The following is an 18,767-nucleotide window of genomic DNA, read 5'->3' on the forward strand; positions in this document are numbered from 1 at the left end:
TGTCCGTGTGTTTGGAGTCTGTCAAACCCAAATGGCACGGCCTGGCGTTGTATGGGGAGTAATTTAGGTCCTTACAAAAGCAACCGCATGAATCCAAAGTTTGATTCACTGTCTTCCAATTGGTTACTGCTCGTAGTATGTGAGTGGATAAAGCGCCCTGATTCTGTCCAAATAAGGTATGAGGGAGCACTGGAAACACGCCGTACACCTTTGACATAAGTGCCCGGAAACCAGAGTCCAACGCCTTGATGCTCAGCAGAGCAAGACTGGAGGAACATAAGCACACAGAAGGGTGAAAAGGGAATAACTTCCTACTTTGTGAAACATACTAGAAGCCTGCAAGTAGAATTGCGCTCCCATAAGCTGAGACATCCTGCAGGACCCTAGGGCTCACGTCAGAACATCGTCTTCTACCTATTCAGGACTGGACTGGCCAAAACAAAGAAAATCGGGCCAACATGACCTAGAAGAAGACACCAGCCTGTATATAAAGTAGCTGTGATGCCTTGCTGGGAGTCAGTTCCAAACTTAGTCTGGCACACTCCCTCGTCCTGACGCTCTTGGGTCGTGACTCTCATCAGGCGAAAGGGCCAGTATCCTATGTTAACCACCCTACATAAGCTATCCAAACAAGCAACATGCCGTCCCTACCAGACCACGCCTTCACGATCACGGGCGGCTGCAACTGCAGCGCCATCCGCTACAAAATATCCGTACCAGCACTCGCGGACCGGCCACCGACGCACATGAAAGTATCCGTCTTCCTCTCACCCGAGAAGGCGAAGAAGGACTGGCGCCTGCCGACACTTGCCGTGTGCCACTGCGCCAGCTGCCGCCGCGGCTTCGGGAGCGTGGTGCCAGCGATGGCGCAGTGCGCCGCGTACATGGTCTCCGTCTCTGCTCTTCCCGTCAAGTCGACCGAGAAGGCAGAGGACGTCGGGACGGGCGGGTTTTCAGCTCTGGCGCCGAGGGAATCGGCAGGAGAGCTGGACGGTAAGCGGCAAGCGGAGTTCCGCCCGGCGACCGAAGTGTTCAAGCCCGGGTCCGTGTCCGGGGACGAGGAGACGTGGGTCGGGTTCTACCACGCCTCCGGGTGCGTGCGGGATGCGGCGCGGGTGTTTTGTGGGCGGTGCGGGGTGCACTTTGGCAAGGCTTACCGAATCACGGAGGAGATGTACGGGTTCATGGACAAGCCGGCGGGCGGGTGGGACGAGGTGGTGAACATCAACATCGCGACCATGGATGACGAATGGCTGGGACAGGATTGGATGGAGCCGGCGGCGCAGGCTTTTGGGGGATTGTGGGGGATTCCATGGGTTGTGAGAACGGTAAAGATGGGCGAGGACGAGGGCCAAGTGTGAGAAGCATTCTAGCAAGTGTTTCGTCGTTGACAAGCCGAGCCTGAATGCGTAAACCCGCCGACTAAGGAGTTGTATTTATTGGATAAAACATCTTTACGTCGCAGGCTGGCACATTTCATCTAGGATACGGAATGATTGGAACTGGCGCAAGACGACGCAGTTGGGATATTGACCAACCGTCGACTGTCTCGGCGCCCAGGATATGGGACGACTTTGGCGTGTAAGCCCAGACTGGGCTGTGCACCTGTCAGAAAGTCAATGCTGGAGCGAGCACAGATGTGCAGCACCCTTTCTTGCATTTTTGTTGCATTTCTCCCAAAGTCAATTCGACGCCTTTCAACGTCTCCGTGAAGGACATGCGCAGTCAAGTAGACAAGAGAAGATGCAGGTTTGCAAGAGGTCTCGAGGTGGTGCTGTCGAGAAACCCGGAATCCTCAATAGTGGAGATCCCCCATGTCAACCCCGGACAAGCATATGCCTGCACCGATTGCTGACCTCCTTCGACAAGCGAGAGGGAGAGAGATAGCAAAGTGGATTCGTCTGGGGGTACAGGATTCGAGGCCAGCCATTGCTATCGCCCTCCTTACTCGTCCGTTGTCCGGCCCAGCCCGGGCCTTTGCCTGTTCGAGGAGGCGAGAGTTGTTCGTCTTGGTGCCGACCTAACGTTTGAAGGGATCGAGAGTGGCGTTGCCAGCGGAACATCCCTGTCGCAAAGATAGAGTGTCAAAGTGTACCCCCAATCCCACCATGCCGGCCGTCACTTTATCGAACACGCCAATGCGGCAAACTGTGCTGCTGCTGCTGGTTATGGTCGAGGACCTAGCCTGATAGGCCTCTTCCCTCCGCGACGAGTCGGCCGACCCCCCCTTTGGGTGAGAAAGGCAATCGTTACGCCGCCGCAACGACCGTCCGTCCTGCAAAGTACGGATAGGTGAAACCTTAGATTGCCGGAAAACACTGCCATCATCAACGACCACCACACACCCGGCAGCCAAAGACGCAATCACACGACCCTCGAGCCGTCGAACCATCCAACCACTCTCCGACGCCAGAACACATAGCCCTTGACGGACAGGCATGCGCTCCTTCGCAGAGCTGACCGACAACTAGAGAGCGGTTTCCCGACCTAACGAGCGAGCGAGAGAGCGAAACGGCCCTCGAGTCTCTTGCGAACCGATTGGCGTCAACCCACCACCGGCCAATCGACATACGCCCGACCCGAAAAGCCCTTGCCGCTTCCTCCCGGGTGCGACCAGCGGCGAGAGAAGAACACAGGCCGCTTTCCTGGACTTGCGAAACGACATGGCCCCGTACAATGAAGACGTCGAACTCAGCGCCATCAAGGTCAAGGAGGACTCCCTCACCCTCGGGAGCAGCTACAGCATGCGGCGCGAACCGGTTTACGACCCGACCCCGGCGCCGGGCGTCTTCGCCCGCGTGTTCGAGAGCTTCAAGCGCGACCCGGGCCAGATGACGGAGAACATGCGCCACCACCGCCGCCACCGCAGGTCGAACAGCAACTCGTCCATAGACCTTGAACCGGGCAACGAGCGCGTCCTCAACGGCGTGCACTACTACGATATCCGCCTCGCGAACCTGCAAACTTCCAACACGCTGCTGAGCAGGAAGCTCAAGGGCAGGCACCTGCAGATGATCGCCATCGGCGGCTCCATCGGCACGGGGCTGTTCGTGGCGTCGGGACAGGCTCTCGAGATCGGCGGACCGGCCTCGCTGCTGATGGCCTTCTCCCTCGTAGGCGCCATGCTGTTTTGCACCTGCCAGGCCCTCGGCGAGCTGGCCGTTGCCTTCCCCGTGGCCGGCTCGTTCTCGGCCTACTCGACGCGGTTCCTGGACCCCTCGTGGGGCTTCGCCATGGGCTGGAAGTGAGTAGCGCAACCCGCCTGCCGTCTTCCATGCGGGCTAACGTCTCTGGTGTGTCACAGCTACGCTTTGCAGTGGTTGACTGTCCTCCCGCTCGAAATCATTGCTGCATCCATCACGATAACTTTTTGGGACCCGAACATTACCAAGGCCATTTTCGTCACAATCTTCCTCATTGGCATCATTGCCATAAACCTCTTTGGCGTCAAGGGATACGGAGAGGCCGAGTTCATCTTCTCCATTATCAAAATCATTGCCGTGATTGGCTTCATGTGAGTCTTTTTTTCCCCCCCCCTTCTAACCCTCCGGCCCTGTGTCTGTCTGCCTGCCTTGCCTTGTCTCCGCGTCTAACGCCGCTGTCGCCCGAAAGCTTGCTCGGAATCGTCCTCAACTGTGGGGGGACCCCCGACTCCGGATACATCGGCGGCCGGTACTGGCAGGACCCCGGGGCGTTCCACAATGGCTTCAAGGGCCTCTGCAGCGTCTTCGTCACGGCCGCCTTCGCCTTCGCGGGTACCGAGATGGTCGGCCTCGCGGCGGCCGAGACGGCGAACCCGCGCAAGTCGCTGCCCACGGCCATCAAGCAGGTCTTCTGGCGCATCACGCTGTTCTACGTCGTTGCCCTCACCCTCATCGGCCTGCTGGTCCCCTATAACGAGGCGCGCCTCCTGGGCGCCGACTCCTCCGTCGACGCCACCACGTCCCCCTTTGTCATCGCCATCGAGAACGCCAGGATAGACGTCCTCCCCTCCGTCATGAACGCCGTCATCCTCATCGCCGTGCTCTCCGTCGGCAACTCGGCCGTCTTCGGCTCCTCCCGCACCCTCGCTGCCCTGGCGGACCAACACCAGGCTCCGCGCTTCCTCTCGTACGTCGACCGCAAGGGCCGCCCCCTGATGGCCATCGGCCTCGCCGGCGGTTTCGGTCTCATTGCCTACCTCGCCGACCTCGAGCAGCAGGACGAGGTCCTCGACTGGCTCCTCGCCATCTCCGGCCTCTCGTCCGTCTTCACCTGGGCCTCCATCTGCCTCTGCCACATCCGCTTCCGCCGCGCCTGGGCCCTCAAGGGCCACGGCCTGCACGAGCTTGCCTTCCGCTCCCAGGTCGGCGTCGTGGGATCCTGGTGCGGCCTCATCATGAACCTCCTCGTGCTCGTGGCCCAGTTCTGGGTTGGCGCCTTCCCTGTCGGCTGGGAGAAGTGGGAGCCCGAGGCCGTCGCCCGCAACTTCTTTCTGCGCTACGCCGCGTTTCCCATCGTCGTCATCATGTACGTCGTCCACAAGTTCTATTTCCGCACCACCATCGTCCGCGTCAAGGACATGGACGTCAGCACCGGCCGCCGCGACTTCAACCTCGGCATCCTCGTCACCCAGGAGCAGGAGGAACGGCAGTCGTGGCCCACGTGGAAGCGTGTGTACAAGTTCTTGTGTTGATGGGCGCGTGAGGTGACATTGTCTCACGCGGGGCCCGGGCGGCGAGTAGTGGATAAACTACAGCATGCTCCCTCCCCCCCCCATTCCTTTTCCCCTTCATTTTCTTCCCCTCCTCGCCTTTGGGTAATACGATAAAGCGATGGACAGTGAGCGTGGCGTTTGGGTTAACCGGGTGGGAATACTATGGATATATTTCTTTTTTTCTGGTTTGAGAATTCAGGGGGCAGTGCGCGGGAGACGGGCTATAAACTTATTGGGCATGTCCCGACGAAGACCCCACGTGGTGGGGGGGGGTGAGCGAGTTCTCTGAATAGCGGCAAACTACGGATAGATGCTTATGGAAAGGAGGCGAGGCAGGGCCGTCACCGGTCTCTCCCGCTCCATAGCGATCCGCGATCCCGCGGCCCAGACATGGTAGATACTGAATAGCGACAACCAAAACTCCCCGTAACCATTCCGTTGGTTGACCTAGCTCGTGGCGCTTTGCTCGATCAGCCGTCGGCCATGTACCTGTTTGTAAGGGAGGGCGGCATGGCTTTTGATACATGCCCTTGTTCGCCGACGGCCAGTTTCACTCATTGTGACGGCACGCAAACAGTCAGTGCCACGCAGCTCGCATGTTTCCCGGCAAGCACCGGATGTCTACTGGAGAATTTGTCACGGTCAAAACCAGGCAGATAAAAAAAAATAGGATTTCGGTCTGTTGGATATCATGGGCTTTGTACACAATAAGATAATAGAGGAAGCTATGTTTTTTTCCTCGGCATCCTCTCCTATCGCCCCTAATCCAAAAACAATTTTACTCTCGTCATCTATCCCGCGATGGGGTGGCACAGCATTGTTACATCTAGGTGTTTCGAGCCAGAAAATCGTCTTTCCAGGGCCGGTTCCGATCGCGCAGTGGCTCGAGTGTGGGTCCGCAGGTGAAAGAAGAACAGGTAGAGTTCTAGCAGCAATAAGTCGCTCCCGTGATTCATGGGCAGCGTGTCAAAGACATTTAGTCGTAACAAAACAATCAAGAAATGCCAGGCCCTGCTGGGGTGTGGGGTGCTGCACAATACAAGCGCAGGCCTGGGGCGATCGTGTTTAAAAGTCCCAGAAGCTCTTCTGGGCCGCCGTCATGCCACCACCCTTGGGCGGAATGGCCCTGATAGGCTCCTCGGGCTCGTCGACGTCGCCGTAGAGCCAGTTTCGGTTGGTGCCCTTCTTCCCGCCCATGCCGTCGCCGGCGATGTGGATACCCTTCGACTCGGCATCCTGATCGTCTCTAGTCTTCTTCGAGCCCATGCCGTCTCCGGCAATGTGGATGCCGTGGCCGGGGCCCTTCTGCGCCTCGGGCCTGTTCTCCTTCTGCGACGCGGGAGACTCGTCGTAGGATTCCCAGTTGGAGTTCATCTGGGTAACCGCCTTCTTGCGAGAGTCGCTGACCGCGGCCCGCCCCTGTTGACCGGCGTGGTTAGGCGAGTTATCCTCCATGGCGAAATGAGGATCAAAGTCCTTCTGACGGTGATTCAGGTTCGTGATGTTGCCCAGAGCACGGTCCGAGTCGGCAGGAAGAGGCTTGCCGTCTTCACTGTACAGGTTGTTCTCGTAGAGGTGGAGACCGTCGTTGTGTCCAGCGCCCTTGGGTCGTCCTGGCTGTCGGGGAGTGACCGCTGGGCCGTCGTCTTCGAAGTCGAAATGGGCCTCAGCATCACGGCGGCCCTTCACCTGGGCCACCCGTGCAACCGGAGTGTGCTTGACTGCCGAGTTGTTGATGTCCGTGTCCCAATGGCGAACATCCTGAGCGCGCTGCTTCTTGCCAGGCTTGATCTTCTGCGGGGTTGTAAAATCGTCAAAAGACCAATTGCTATCATGCTTGCTGGGCTTGGGACGGCCCTCGGCGGGCTTGGGGGTGTCTTGCGGGTCAGAGCCGTCAGCGAAGTCAAAGTGCTGGAACTTCTTAGGATTCGGCCGGTAGAACTTTTCGGGTGACTTCTGCTCGGGACTGTCGGGCACATGGGCGTGCTCATCGGCGTCGAACAAGCGACTGGGCTGGAAGTTCTTGCCGGCGCCCATCTTGGGAGCGACGGCCTTGCTGTGCGACGCGTCGCGCTCACGGCCTGCGCTAGGAGAGCCTGGCTCTTCCAGCTCGGCATTGCCTAGAATATCGGTGATAGATCGTTGATGCGGTCGTGTGCCCGCATAAGGTGACACGACAGCCCGGGGGCTTTCTTCAGTCTGTTGCTCTCTAGGCGCGAACAAGGAGAGGGAGGCGTGCGGGTCGCGAAGGGCGTTGGTCGAGCTGCCGCGTGTGCGGTTGATCAGCTCGTTGGTGTCAGGAGTAGTGTCGACCTTGCCAGTGGCCTTCAAGCCCTTGGTGATGAGCTTGATTTGCTCGGTGCTGTCCCGAATGGGCCAGTTGCGGCCCGACCTGCCAATGATGTCGCATTGCTTCAGGAGGGCGCCCTGGTCCCAAGTCTGTCTGATTTGTGCAATCCTGCCGTCGCCATCGAAGTTCACAACGTGCATCTGTTGTGGCGCGAGGTGTCAGCTGTGTCAGGTAGCAGGTGTATTGGAGGGCGGGACAGTACGAACAATAGGAAGGTAGACAGTGCGGTCGGCCAGGAAGTTGTCATCCAGGCCGGGCAGATAGACGCCTCCGCTGGTGACGAACTCCAGAGTGGTGTCTACCTCGGCAGCGATAGCATCGCGACCCTCGACGACATCCAGGACCTCCTCCTTGTGCTTCTTGACCTGGTTGCGCAGGGTGTTGAGATGCTTGATGATCTCGCTAGGGCCACTGTAAGTCGTGGTCGTAGTGATGTAGTAGAGGGTCGCGTTCGGAGCGAGCAACGACGAGTTGGGCGCAGCCAGGAACTGCTTATACGTGGCGGCCATCGTAGCCAAGGGTATCTTGTGAATGCGACAAGATGCGGCGCGGAATTGGTTGTTTGTTTATTCGATGTTGGTGGAGTCCTTTGCAGCTGCTAACATGCACGGCTCGAGGGGTTCAAGCTGTCAGGAAGCAAAGCTTAGCAGGCCAAAAAAAGAGGCAGTGTCATGGACAACTGGGCGAGGTTCGTTTTGATGCAGAAGAGGAAGAGAAGAAGTGGAAGAAGAAAAACAACAGATGGAGAAGATATGGGTGGCTCGGCCCAAAACAAGAGGACTGAACGTGTTATTCTGGAAGGGGGAGAAGGAAAATGAAGGGATGGGGCCTGCGACAGGGTGCATCAGGGAAGGGGAATGCACGACACTTTTTGGAGGGGAGTGAAAAGGCTCCAGGTAGTGAGTACTTGCGATACTCTAGAATTCTACAGAGTCTGTGAGCAACACGTGGAAGCTGCGCGTACACACTACTTCGCTTTGCGTCTTGGGGACCCGACCCAGTGCCCCCAGCCTAGACTTGGGGTTAGCTTGCCATTGGCTGCATAACTCTCCAGGTACACAAAAAGACCAATCCAAAGAAAGACAAAGGATCTGGCACCTGCCAATGTCTCCCGGCGTCGCAGAGAATGGACCGGTCTTGGTCCAACCCCAACGCGACCGACCGTTGCCGTAGCTCCTTAGCAGCCAGGCGAGTATGGTTCGCGGATCAGCATTGTATCTGCGTATCGACAAGGAATGATACGTACGTTGAAATAGGAAACGCATGTACGCGACCAAGTTTCTCGTATCTGGGTTGGCAACATAACATGGTGCCAGACCTATCTGCCACACAGACATTTGTTGACAACGCCAACCACGGGGTAATGGAGGCGACGTATATGCTGGTTTACCGCGCCGAGACAAGTGTCTACCATAATACTACCCAAGCAAACAGATCCCTTGTATCAACAATGAGAATGAGGATAAGGGGGTTGGTTGGTGTTGATCTGTTCTAGCCCGCAAACAAACACAATGTCTATGTAGGTAACCCGTCATCCTAGGAGGTTCGGCATGGCAGTCCAGTGGAAGGAAATTCGCTCCAATCTCGACGGGCATGCATGCACCAGAACCGCATATATCCGTATATGTATGGAAATGCAGTTCATGCACAGCACGCTCCGCCCCTCTTTGGCAGGTCCTCGGCTGTTCGTGATTGGCTACATCTCACTCCAGGGCCCCTGTTTCATCAATATGCCTTTACCAATTGCGGTTAGCGCTGCCGTGGGGTTCCCCTGGGTTGTTGACCCAGCCTTGAGCCTATCCATACTATGTAACCTGCTGGAGAGCTAAGCTGTCTATGATTTAACAGCCGCACGCGTGGCATGTTTACTAAAGGCAGGCAGGCAGACTATCAAAGTAGCAAACCCCCCTACAAGAATTGACTGGATTGGATATCTTTACACAGTCGCACAGCTTGAGATGTATGATACTGACTGGGCTTATGCGGGGCATCATCGACAGGGGCGACAGGGGGCCCTGGCATCCTGAGAGCATATGCAGCTTCATTCATCATGCATCATTGTCCTTGTCGTGCTAGCTAGTTACTACTGTTACATGTCTTCAGCCGCCATAAAACTTCCAATATCAACCTTGAGTTAACCGTTGACAATAACACCCCCGTTGCAGTGAATGGTTTGGCCGGTGATACTTGCGCTGTCGGTGGAGGCAAGGAAGACGACGCAGGTCGCAATCTCGGAGGGCTGCGACGGGCGTCCGATGGGGCTCGTGAACTGCTTCTGGGCCTCCTCGTTCATGGTCGCGGGAATCAGTGGCGTCCAGACCGGGCCTGGGGCGACTGCATTGACACGGATCCCCTTGTCGCAAAACTGGTTACTCAGCCCTCTGGTGAAGGAGATGATGGCGCCCTTGGTTGAGGTGTAGTCCAAAAGGTCTGGTCGGCCAATGTATGCGTTGATGCTCGCATTATTGATGATTGTTGATCCCTTCTTCATGTGAGGCAAAGCGTACTTTGCCAGGTAGAACATCGGGTGGATGTTGGTGTTGAAGGTGTGAACCCACTGCTCCCTTCGATGGTGTTAGTGACAAGAATTCAAGCCCCGCACCGATGATAACGTCAAGACTGGGTGGGTGGTATACGTACTCCTTCAAGTCCTTGATGTTTTCAACCATCATCTGATATGCAGCGTTGTTGAACAGAATGTCGATGCCGCCAAGCTTCTCCAGCGCTGTGTCGACAATATTTTGGCAATTTGCGCGATCAGTGATGTCGGTCGCGACAAGGTAGCACTTGCGGCCATAGTCCTCGACGCGCTTTTTGGTCTCCTGGGCGTCCTCCTCTTCATCGGGGAGGTACGCGATCAACGAGTCGGCTCCTTCCATAGCGAACAAAATTGCTGTAGCACGGCCGATACCAGAGTCACCACCGGTGATGATAGCCTTCAGCCCCTCAAGCTTTCCCGCAGCCTGGTACAGCTTGGAGCCGCCATCAGGCGTCGGGACTCGGTCGAACAAGGGAGTGACGGGTAGTTTCCCCTCCTTGCCGGGGAACTCTTGGTCCGTCACCGGCACCTTGTAGCCTGTTACTTTTGTCAGTATATCGTATTAGGGCGGCCGGTCAAAAGACAGGGATAACCATACCCTCTTCGAATTGTCCTTTATCAGTCATAGTGTTTGGTATACTGAGTTGTGGTGGATGGTAGAAGGTTCAGAGGTTAGACTTTGGTCCAGGGTGGGCGAGGAGTGTTTTAACGGTCATGGAGATTGAAGCTAGGACAGAAAAGAAGTTGCTGTCAGTATGTCGTCAAGTTGAGGGAACGAAAGTGCGTACATTACCTCAGGTAGGTATGTACCTAGGCAGACGAGTTACCCACCTGCCTACCTCATCAACGACGTCATTGTGACCGCAATCAGAGATAGCATCACAAGGCCTGGGCCCAGCCGCTGCTTCCTCCCTCCGTCATGAACACTCAAATAATTGGTCGAGCTTGCAGAATGAGTAACCATGCAGGAGCCATGCAGCTCTCAGTGTTCTGATCGCACTCAACAATTTCGATTCTCTGCATTCAAACCAAGGTCCGGACCCAACCGCCCGGCGGCGACCTGTGCTTGGCCAGCCTGGCTACGGAGACAAACAGTGTTACTTATCACAACTCACCGACTGTCGTTTCAATGTCAATCCCAATGACATTGATTCGGCAGACAAGTACAGAGTAGCCCAAGTCACAAACACAGCTTCGGTGGCAAGCAATGACGGCTTGCACGTGACTGCAGCGACATGGTCCGGAGACAACGGGCTTGTGGTCTGTGCATGCCGTGTAAATCGGACCCCACCCCATTGCCGGCCGCCCGTTACGCAAGCCCCGCGTTTCGTGCCGATATGGCATCTCGTGATGGCGGGATTCTACCCGACGCGGAGGTCCTACAACGCCGAAGTGGTGACCCTGCCGGTTGTTCCTTTCTTTTTCGTACGCCACGTCGTTCCAGGCCCCACTCAATCCATCGTCCCCGCTGGCTCTACTGCTTCCCTCCCGGGCACACGAGCCAGCCGATGCTCATTTACCCCTCTCTAGGCACTTTCTTTTTCTTCATCGAGGCAAAGCTTGAAACCCGACGATTTTGCTTCCATGACTCGCGGACAGTAGTGAAAGCAGGAAACTGTTTTTGCCGTTGCATCGCTTGCTCGACTGCATTTTCGAGAGCATTCAACCTTATCGATGGGCAAATGATCCCTAACCAGTCATGGAGACGGCTGCTATAGATGTCCCATCTGCACCTTCCCTTCATGTTCTCTCAGAAACACCACAGCCCGTCGATGCGAGCCTGCAGCAATATAGCGTGAGACATTCCTGTCATGGCTTGGGTGGTCTCGAGTGGCTGGCAAGCCTCTCCCGAAATAATAGCGTTGAGACATTGACTGCTGGTAGGCATCATATGGAGGGCAAATAGTTGCATATGACAAAAGTCCGAAAAAAGGACCGCAGACGGTCGCTGGGAACAGATAAGCAGGTCTGGGCCACAAAACTGCTCACAAATCATTTGTCACCCGCCTTGAGCGCATCTCCACGACTCCATCCAACGGTTGTCAAACTGCAGGCTTGACCTCCAAAAGAAACGTTCTGGATGTCACGGCAAGCTCTGTTACTCGACGTTGTCAGCGCCCATAAGCTTGACCTAGTGTAGACTGGCCACACGCGGTCGCTAGCCCTGAGGCAGGGCCAGAGCGTAAGCATTGTTTACTATGGACCGTCAGCCCAAGACTATCTGACAGACTGATCTGCCGCCGCACGTTCCATGGGCCTTGCATATGGCACTATGTGAAGGGCGACAAGCTCCATTCCGTGCCCAAGAAGGTACACCCGAATACTTCTGCCGGCTCTCATATGCGCCATGCCCTGTCAATGCGAACCTGTTGACGGCATCCGGCACTAGTATGTCAAATTGAAACAACACCGCAATATCTGTCAAGCGTCCGGAACCAGTACAGCTGTGCCCCGGCGGCTGGGGTGAAGCGCCTGACATCTCGCCGGAGCTTCATTGATTGGCGATTCCTGCCACGACCCCTGCTGCTAACACTTCCTTTGAGCCTGTGCCACCCTAGTAAGTGGTCCGTCCTCGTTGGACATCTTCCACTTCACCCCTACCTCAACTTTCTTTTCTTTCTCCGCCCTTGCTGATTTGATATTCTTGACCGGGACGTCTTGAGAGTATCAGGTTCAGGCATATGGCGAGGCCATGACCCGATCCCACCAGCCCAGCCTCTACACTTGGACTGACAGGTCAGCCAAGCTGCGTCGGCTCAGTCTGGGCATGTTTCTCGTCTCCAAGACCCGGCAACTGGAGATCCCGCCACGGGAAGTTCTGAACTAGACGCTTGGTGACTCCTCTTACGTATACAGCCGTTCCAACGAGAGGATTTTCACAACTATCCACTCCTTGCACTCATAATAGTGGAGTACTTCATCCCGACGCTCATGTTAATAGATTTGCTCTCCTGCTCTGTAATCGGTCGTGCGACATACGTGCCCGTTGACATGGACGGAGGTACATGATCTGAACCCTAGCAGATGGTCTTGTGCAATTTCTATTAGGGGTCGTTGCAGGCTGCCCCGATATCCCCCTTCGGGCCTGGGCACACAAAATGTGCTCGTAGACAAATCTCGCAGGTCGAAACGTGCAGCAAGCCTGCAGTAAGCAATCACTCGCAGATCATGCTAACTCGGGACGGGCATTGCGCCTACCATGAGCAGACGTTACAGCTCTTGTCACAAACGAGGACTGAAAGGCCGAACCGGGTGCCATCCATGGCGGCATGGGGCTTGTTACTGAGACCAGACTTCTCTCCATTATATTACAATTCGATCCAAGTGGCAATCAATGCATACGCACTGACGAGAAGCTCGCGATCGGTTTAGAGCTACGGGTTTTACGCTGCCAGGTGTCCGCAAGCTTATATGATATCCTAACCCTTCGCCCTGCCGCATCGACCCTGATCAAGAGCGCCCCCTGTGTCGTTCTGTCTTCAACTATAAGTGATAAATCGTGGACCGGTCGTTGAGCAGCAGCCCTCCAGGCACCAGACGTGTTTCGGGCTGCCGCCTCTGGTCCGTGGCTGGAGAAGTTTGCCACTCGGTTGCAAAGCGGCCGTTCTGTACAGCGAAGCGTTGCACGCGGAGGCTCGAACAGTTTCCACGGCGGGCAAGGAATATATCTCGCTGGCGTAAATTTGATCACAATTGAGTTGGTGGAGACCAGCTTCCACCCCGCCCCCCCACGCAAGGGCAGAGCTCATCGTATATCAGAATTGTCCAGGAAATGTATTTCATCGGCTCAAAAATACCGGGTTTCTCTTCATTTGTATTCATTCGTATTCACGTCCCCTCACACCACCACCCCCCAAACCGGGGACTCGTATCCCTAAAACATACATAGTATATGGCATAGAGTTGAAATAATGAGAACCATGGAGCAACCAGAGACAACACATCAGAGATGCTTGTCGACCGGCAGATTCTCCCGTGTATTTTTAGATGTTCTAAGCGACTCCCGTACTCCGTCCCCGGCAGCGAGACCTGCCTCTCTTTTGGTCGTCTTTGGAAGAAGCGAACCCCTCCCCCCCTCTCTACCGATGCCAACCGTGGAGCGAGTAAGTAGACCAGGGTGACCAGGTTTATCTACATTGTATAAAGCATCTATGTAGACCTTTTGACTCGCAATAATTTTGGCGTAGAGATCATTTGCAATGAGAGGCCGGTAACCAGTATGGAGATGTGCGAAATTTCAGTCAAAACGCTGTTTCCGACGAATTGAACCTCGGAACGGCGGGCGAGACCACCAGCCCTGAGTGATTTACAAATCAAAAGCGTTGTGATATGTCAGAGAAAGATACATATATGAACTTTGTCCAAACGTGGAGAAATAGGACGATAAGAACGCATTTCTTTTTCTCACCACTGCATAACCCACCAGGGGGGGTATTCCTTTTCTTGACAGACGGCTGGCGGGACATGCATGGTGTTGCGGCCCTGTGTGAGCGCGCTGGCTAGTGCATAAAGTTCCAGCCATTCGCCGTCATGAGGCATTGCGGACAACAATTTCGACATTGTGACTAGAATGTCTCTATTGACACTTTACACCATGGACAGCGCGTTACACACACGAGATGGCCAAGGCACGGACGACCGGGGCATGGAGCTGTATGTCGTCCAGATGGTCTTCGTCATCATCGCTGGCCTATTTGTCCTGGCGAGAGCGTATGTCAAAATATTCATCGTCAAGAGCATAGCCTTAGACGACTGGCTCATCTTTGGTGCGATGGTCAGTGGCCATTGTCCAGCCTTCCGGATTGTTGAACCACGACTGACGCCTTCACATAGCTTGGTTATACGGGATACGGGGCCGTGGCTATCCATGGAGTCGTTTATGGCGCCACCGGGAAGCACGTCCAAAACCTCACCATCGAGGAGGCTGCCATATCTCTGAGAGGCTGGTACATATGCGAAGTCATGTACTCCCCGATCACGCTGGCGATTCGGACCTCGATCGCCCTGCTGCTACTCCGGATCGCCGTCAACAAATACCACCGTTGGATCATTTACGCCAACATGGTCGTTATCTGGATGATCTCGATCGCCTTCTTCGTCATCATGACACTCCAGTGCATGCCGCCGTCCTACTTCTGGAGACAGTTGTACGGGGATAAGGGCTCATGCATCAACTACAACATCGTCCCGGACGCTACCATTGCCCACAGCGTCATCTCGGCCACATCAGACTGGTGTATGGGTTTGATACCCATCGCCCTTTTGTGGAACGTCAAACTCAACCGACGGACCAAGGCGTTGGTAGCCGTTCTCCTGAGCATGGGCATGATGTGAGCTGATCCCGCTAGACATAACCCACTTTGAACATCTTTGCTAACGTTCTTGCAGCGCCGGTGTGGCCCTCATGGTCCGCATACCTTATGTCAGACACTTGGCTATTTCGACAGATTTTCTCTACGAGACAATGTAAGCCCCTCTGACTCAACGCACCCTAGCCGTCCGCTCATACTAATCATGTTTTTCCGACAGCGACGTCGCCATCTGGAGCGTCATGGAACCTGCCCTCGGAATCATCGCGGCCACGGTGCCCAGCTTGCGGCCGCTCTTCCAAAACTGGGGGTTTGGATGGAGCAGCCAGGGAAAGGATTCCCGTCCTTCGGGGCCAGGTTGGGCCAAATCAGACGACTCTCATGGAAGGAAGGAGGTACCAATACCCAGCGCCAGAGCGGCGAATTTGGACAGCTTCAACTACACGGAACGGACGTCTTACGACTTTGATCAACCCCTGCCCGACACGGGCTCGGATATTGAACTGAGCAAGACAGTTCAGAACGAGATGAGAGACGACAGGAGAGACGAGGACGCCGAGCACGACGGCTCACAGTCGTCTTCTGACTTCGGACAGAGGGACTACGTACAGGAGCCTCAGGCTTCGGTCAATCGGCCGGTGATCAATGTCCGGACGACTATCGACATATTGTCGCAGTCTAAGGACTCTTCCCTCCCATCGACCGAATGTTCAGCAGGCGATGAAGGGGAGAAGTCGGGCCGCACAGGTGTCCTTGGCCGTAGGGCGACGTGCAGTTGATATCCCGCTTTGTGGATGCGCTATGTATTTTCTTCTTATCATAGGTCGGTTCCGAGTTTTTGGTTATTTTCCAGTCGTCAACTCGTTGGATATCATGTGTAGTCGAGATCAAGCTATCTAGCTAGGACACGTACAGTTTCCGTTGCCTCAAGACAGTGCACTCTCAGCCCCAAAGGTCACCTTTTCATAATCTGCACATATTAGCAAGGCAAAAAGTGGCCGTCTCTATATTGCGACCGCCAACCGTGCTTCTCTTCGGGCTGTTTCTGGACTTGCAGGTGTCTTGCGATGGCTCGGGGGCGTCCTCAGACATCTGCGGTACGTCGTGCTACTAGGAGTGGTTCATTGGATAGGAGGCGAGCATCGTCAGTCTGCCGATCCAGCCATTTTGTTATGGTTATTCATGGCTTAGAGTGATGATGCTACCGTTGGTCTGTTCTTCCCCGGTAGCATTTCCCGGTCGCGTGTATCTGCGACACTTGGCATACTTCTTCGCAATGGTTCAGGCCGTGATCGCCACGTACATCATTTTTGGTTGCGATCCGCTGGTATTTTACCAGTCTCGACGTTCGAATCACCTCAGGGAAAGACCAGAGAGTCCAGACCCAACAGCCTGATTGAGGCTGGTATCTACTTTGAGCAACGGAATGGCCAATCATTGACAGAACGCTCCGGCAATCCTTTCTTTTTTTTTTTTTTTTTGTGCGTGTCCTCAAATGTTGCGATGCTGCATACATCACGCCCTATAGTCGGGCTAGTACGTTTAACGAATCCTCGAAATCCCACATACATCTTCATCTACGTCACAGAGCACTCAACATGTCTTAACGCTGTTCGACTGGGAAGAGCCGACGATCGGCTAAGAACACTAGTGCAAGAGGGCAGCGATGCTCATCTCTCTTGACCGAGAAAACGAGTGTCCAAAGAGCTGAAGGGAGCCAACATTGATGACGTTACGCATCACTTCAGGGACTTTTCCAAGCAAGAGATGAATAGGGGACAAACCCGAAACGGCATCACGATTGCTCGACAGCTTGCAAGGTTCAGAAACAAAAGAATGTCGTACAAGAATCTACAGCATGTCATCAATCTCAATACGCCTCAACGATGATTCAGAGAAGACACAAAACGGCTCTACCAAGGGACGAAAAGCTCGTGGAGATGGACTTTGACAAGTAGTAATCCTAGACTAGGAAAGGAGCTGAGGCAGAAGAAGATGGAAGGGCGGATGCAGGTGAGCGAGCGGACGAGCATCACGTTTGGTCACATCAGCGATTCCCAGATTGATCAAGATGGTATAATGTGGGAGTATACACCATGACGTGACGGGAGTGATGCACTGGTTGACGTGAGTTTGGTTGTCGAGAAGCAATCACAAATTAAGTGCCTTGGTATTCAAGATACCTTCTTTTTTCATACTTCCCATGACCAAAAGATGTCTGGCAGAATATGGTGCGGGCCCTCGTGTATCGAGGCCACCCAAGTCCTTATCCTTAGCGTTGCTGATTGGGTCCGCGATGAAGACCGAAGGAAGTTTTACATATTGTTCACGACCTCTACGCATCTCATGGACGGAACCTGATGACTTGTTGATTTGTTTACACGCGAGTGCCCGGGTCTATCAATGTGTTTTAAAACACCGAATGGCGATCCAACCCAAGTCAACGCTTCGGTAGCGGACCTGAGGCCTCTTGTAAAGGATCCCTTTGCGTACCCTTTCCTCAAGAATTTGTAACCGCTTATTAGATACCCGACTCCTCTTGCGAGCCTCGCAAAACAATTCTCTCGTACATCGAAACCAATGCTGTCACCCAACGATGCAGTATGCCCTGTCCGGAGTGCGACCTTGGCCAGCCTCCACTGGGTAACGCTATCTCCCACCCTCTTCAGACGCCGTAGACCGTCTCAACTGAATGCGGACTCGGGTCGACCCGCGCAAAAACCAACATGATGCCGAACGCCAGGAAACCGTTATGTCTTTTGATGCCATACATTTCTCTTCCCTTCTCTTATATCGTTACAATGCAATCGCGCCTCGCCGATTCTCGCGGACGTGAAGGAGGCCCTGCAGACCACAGAAGAGGAAGAAGCCCTAAGCCATATGGTTAGTGGGATATCATCCTAATGGATTTCCGTGCACGCATGCGCAGCAAGAACGGGTAAACGTACGATGTAGATCATAACAGAGACAAAGATGGTGCTCGCGACGGCGCTGCCATCTTTGGGGTCTTCCTCGCTACCAACGAGCTCGGGGTGGTTCTGATTAAACAGAACACCGAGGACCCCGAGGATAACAATGGCGAAAACGGAGATGACGGTGCTGTGGACACGGACTAACGTTAGCATTTGGAGCATCCCCCCAAAGGGGTTTGATCTCGGAAGGGGGCGTACCATTGCCATGCTTGCATGGCGCTCACGACGGGCTTCATTTTTGCGGCTTTTTCGACGAAGACTTTGTCTCCCGGTTGATATGTGCGATGTGCTGGAGATGCAAGCCTGGTTCTTCGTGATGGATGTGTAATCTTCGTGGAGTATCCGTAATCTTCGCGATGATGTTGCTGTATCGCCAAGCTCCACACCAGTTCGGTGACGTCCAATTGTTGTGCCTGAACGGCCAGGCCGATATTGGAGCACAAGCCACAGATCGAAGGAACTCCAGCCACATATCGATGCGGCGGAAAATTGTTTCCCCGAAAGTCCATCTACCGCTGGCCATGACCTTCTCGCCCGGGCCTTCATTGTGTAGCTACCATCCAAGCCGCCTCTACACAGTCAGGCAGCTCAGGATTTAGGATCGCATTCCGCGCGCCTAAGGCCAACAATCTTCCATCCAGCCTGCCCGAATTCCTCACTGGGAAGGATCAGACGGAGATCAACCCTTGCAAGTCCGAAGGCGCATCGGACCGTTCCCGCAAACTCCCATCTTGCTGTCACGTTCACTGCTGCGCGTTCTTCGGGTGCATCATGCGGCTGGACGACACGAAGGCCTCCAGCAGCTACTGCCCCTGGACGCTTCAGGTCCATACACACGGCAAGCGGTATTAGACATGTACGGACCACAATCACTTTAATATCCGGCAGGTCAGCGAGCAGT

At 54.9% G+C, this 18,767-nt stretch overlaps 6 protein-coding genes across 6 annotated transcripts; 3 read left to right on the forward strand and 3 right to left on the reverse strand.

Moving 5' to 3' along the window:
- Window positions 1-638: 638 nt before the first annotated feature.
- On the forward strand, window positions 639-1,361 carry GLRG_04428 (uncharacterized protein; the record flags this gene model as incomplete). Its single annotated transcript, XM_008095113.1, has 1 exon — window positions 639-1,361. One exon carries the CDS (start codon window positions 639-641, stop codon window positions 1,359-1,361), a length of 723 nt encoding a protein of 240 aa, XP_008093304.1.
- Window positions 1,362-2,663: 1,302 nt separating this feature from the next.
- GLRG_04429 (amino acid permease) lies at window positions 2,664-4,675 on the forward strand (the record flags this gene model as incomplete). Its single annotated transcript, XM_008095114.1, has 3 exons — window positions 2,664-3,244; window positions 3,305-3,514; window positions 3,613-4,675. The coding sequence occupies 3 exons, from the start codon at window positions 2,664-2,666 to the stop codon at window positions 4,673-4,675; spliced, it is 1,854 nt and encodes a 617-aa protein (XP_008093305.1).
- A 1,086-nt stretch (window positions 4,676-5,761) lies between these two features.
- GLRG_04430 (uncharacterized protein) lies at window positions 5,762-7,555 on the reverse strand (the record flags this gene model as incomplete). The annotated part of the gene is made up of 2 exons (XM_008095115.1): window positions 5,762-7,186; window positions 7,253-7,555. The coding sequence occupies 2 exons, from the start codon at window positions 7,553-7,555 to the stop codon at window positions 5,762-5,764; spliced, it is 1,728 nt and encodes a 575-aa protein (XP_008093306.1).
- Window positions 7,556-9,180: 1,625 nt separating this feature from the next.
- GLRG_04431 (short chain dehydrogenase) lies at window positions 9,181-10,211 on the reverse strand (the record flags this gene model as incomplete). Its single annotated transcript, XM_008095116.1, has 3 exons — window positions 9,181-9,610; window positions 9,687-10,122; window positions 10,184-10,211. 3 exons carry the CDS (start codon window positions 10,209-10,211, stop codon window positions 9,181-9,183), a joined length of 894 nt encoding a protein of 297 aa, XP_008093307.1.
- Window positions 10,212-14,179: 3,968 nt separating this feature from the next.
- On the forward strand, window positions 14,180-15,673 carry GLRG_04432 (uncharacterized protein; the record flags this gene model as incomplete). Its single annotated transcript, XM_008095117.1, has 4 exons — window positions 14,180-14,359; window positions 14,419-14,915; window positions 14,974-15,051; window positions 15,115-15,673. The coding sequence occupies 4 exons, from the start codon at window positions 14,180-14,182 to the stop codon at window positions 15,671-15,673; spliced, it is 1,314 nt and encodes a 437-aa protein (XP_008093308.1).
- Window positions 15,674-17,690: 2,017 nt separating this feature from the next.
- On the reverse strand, window positions 17,691-18,102 carry GLRG_04433 (uncharacterized protein; the record flags this gene model as incomplete). Its single annotated transcript, XM_008095118.1, has 3 exons — window positions 17,691-17,765; window positions 17,843-17,993; window positions 18,065-18,102. The coding sequence occupies 3 exons, from the start codon at window positions 18,100-18,102 to the stop codon at window positions 17,691-17,693; spliced, it is 264 nt and encodes an 87-aa protein (XP_008093309.1).
- Window positions 18,103-18,767: the final 665 nt, after the last annotated feature.

This window comes from Colletotrichum graminicola (assembly GCF_000149035.1).
Source record: "Colletotrichum graminicola M1.001 genomic scaffold supercont1.14, whole genome shotgun sequence".
NCBI classification, from domain to species: Eukaryota; Fungi; Ascomycota; class Sordariomycetes; order Glomerellales; family Glomerellaceae; genus Colletotrichum; species Colletotrichum graminicola.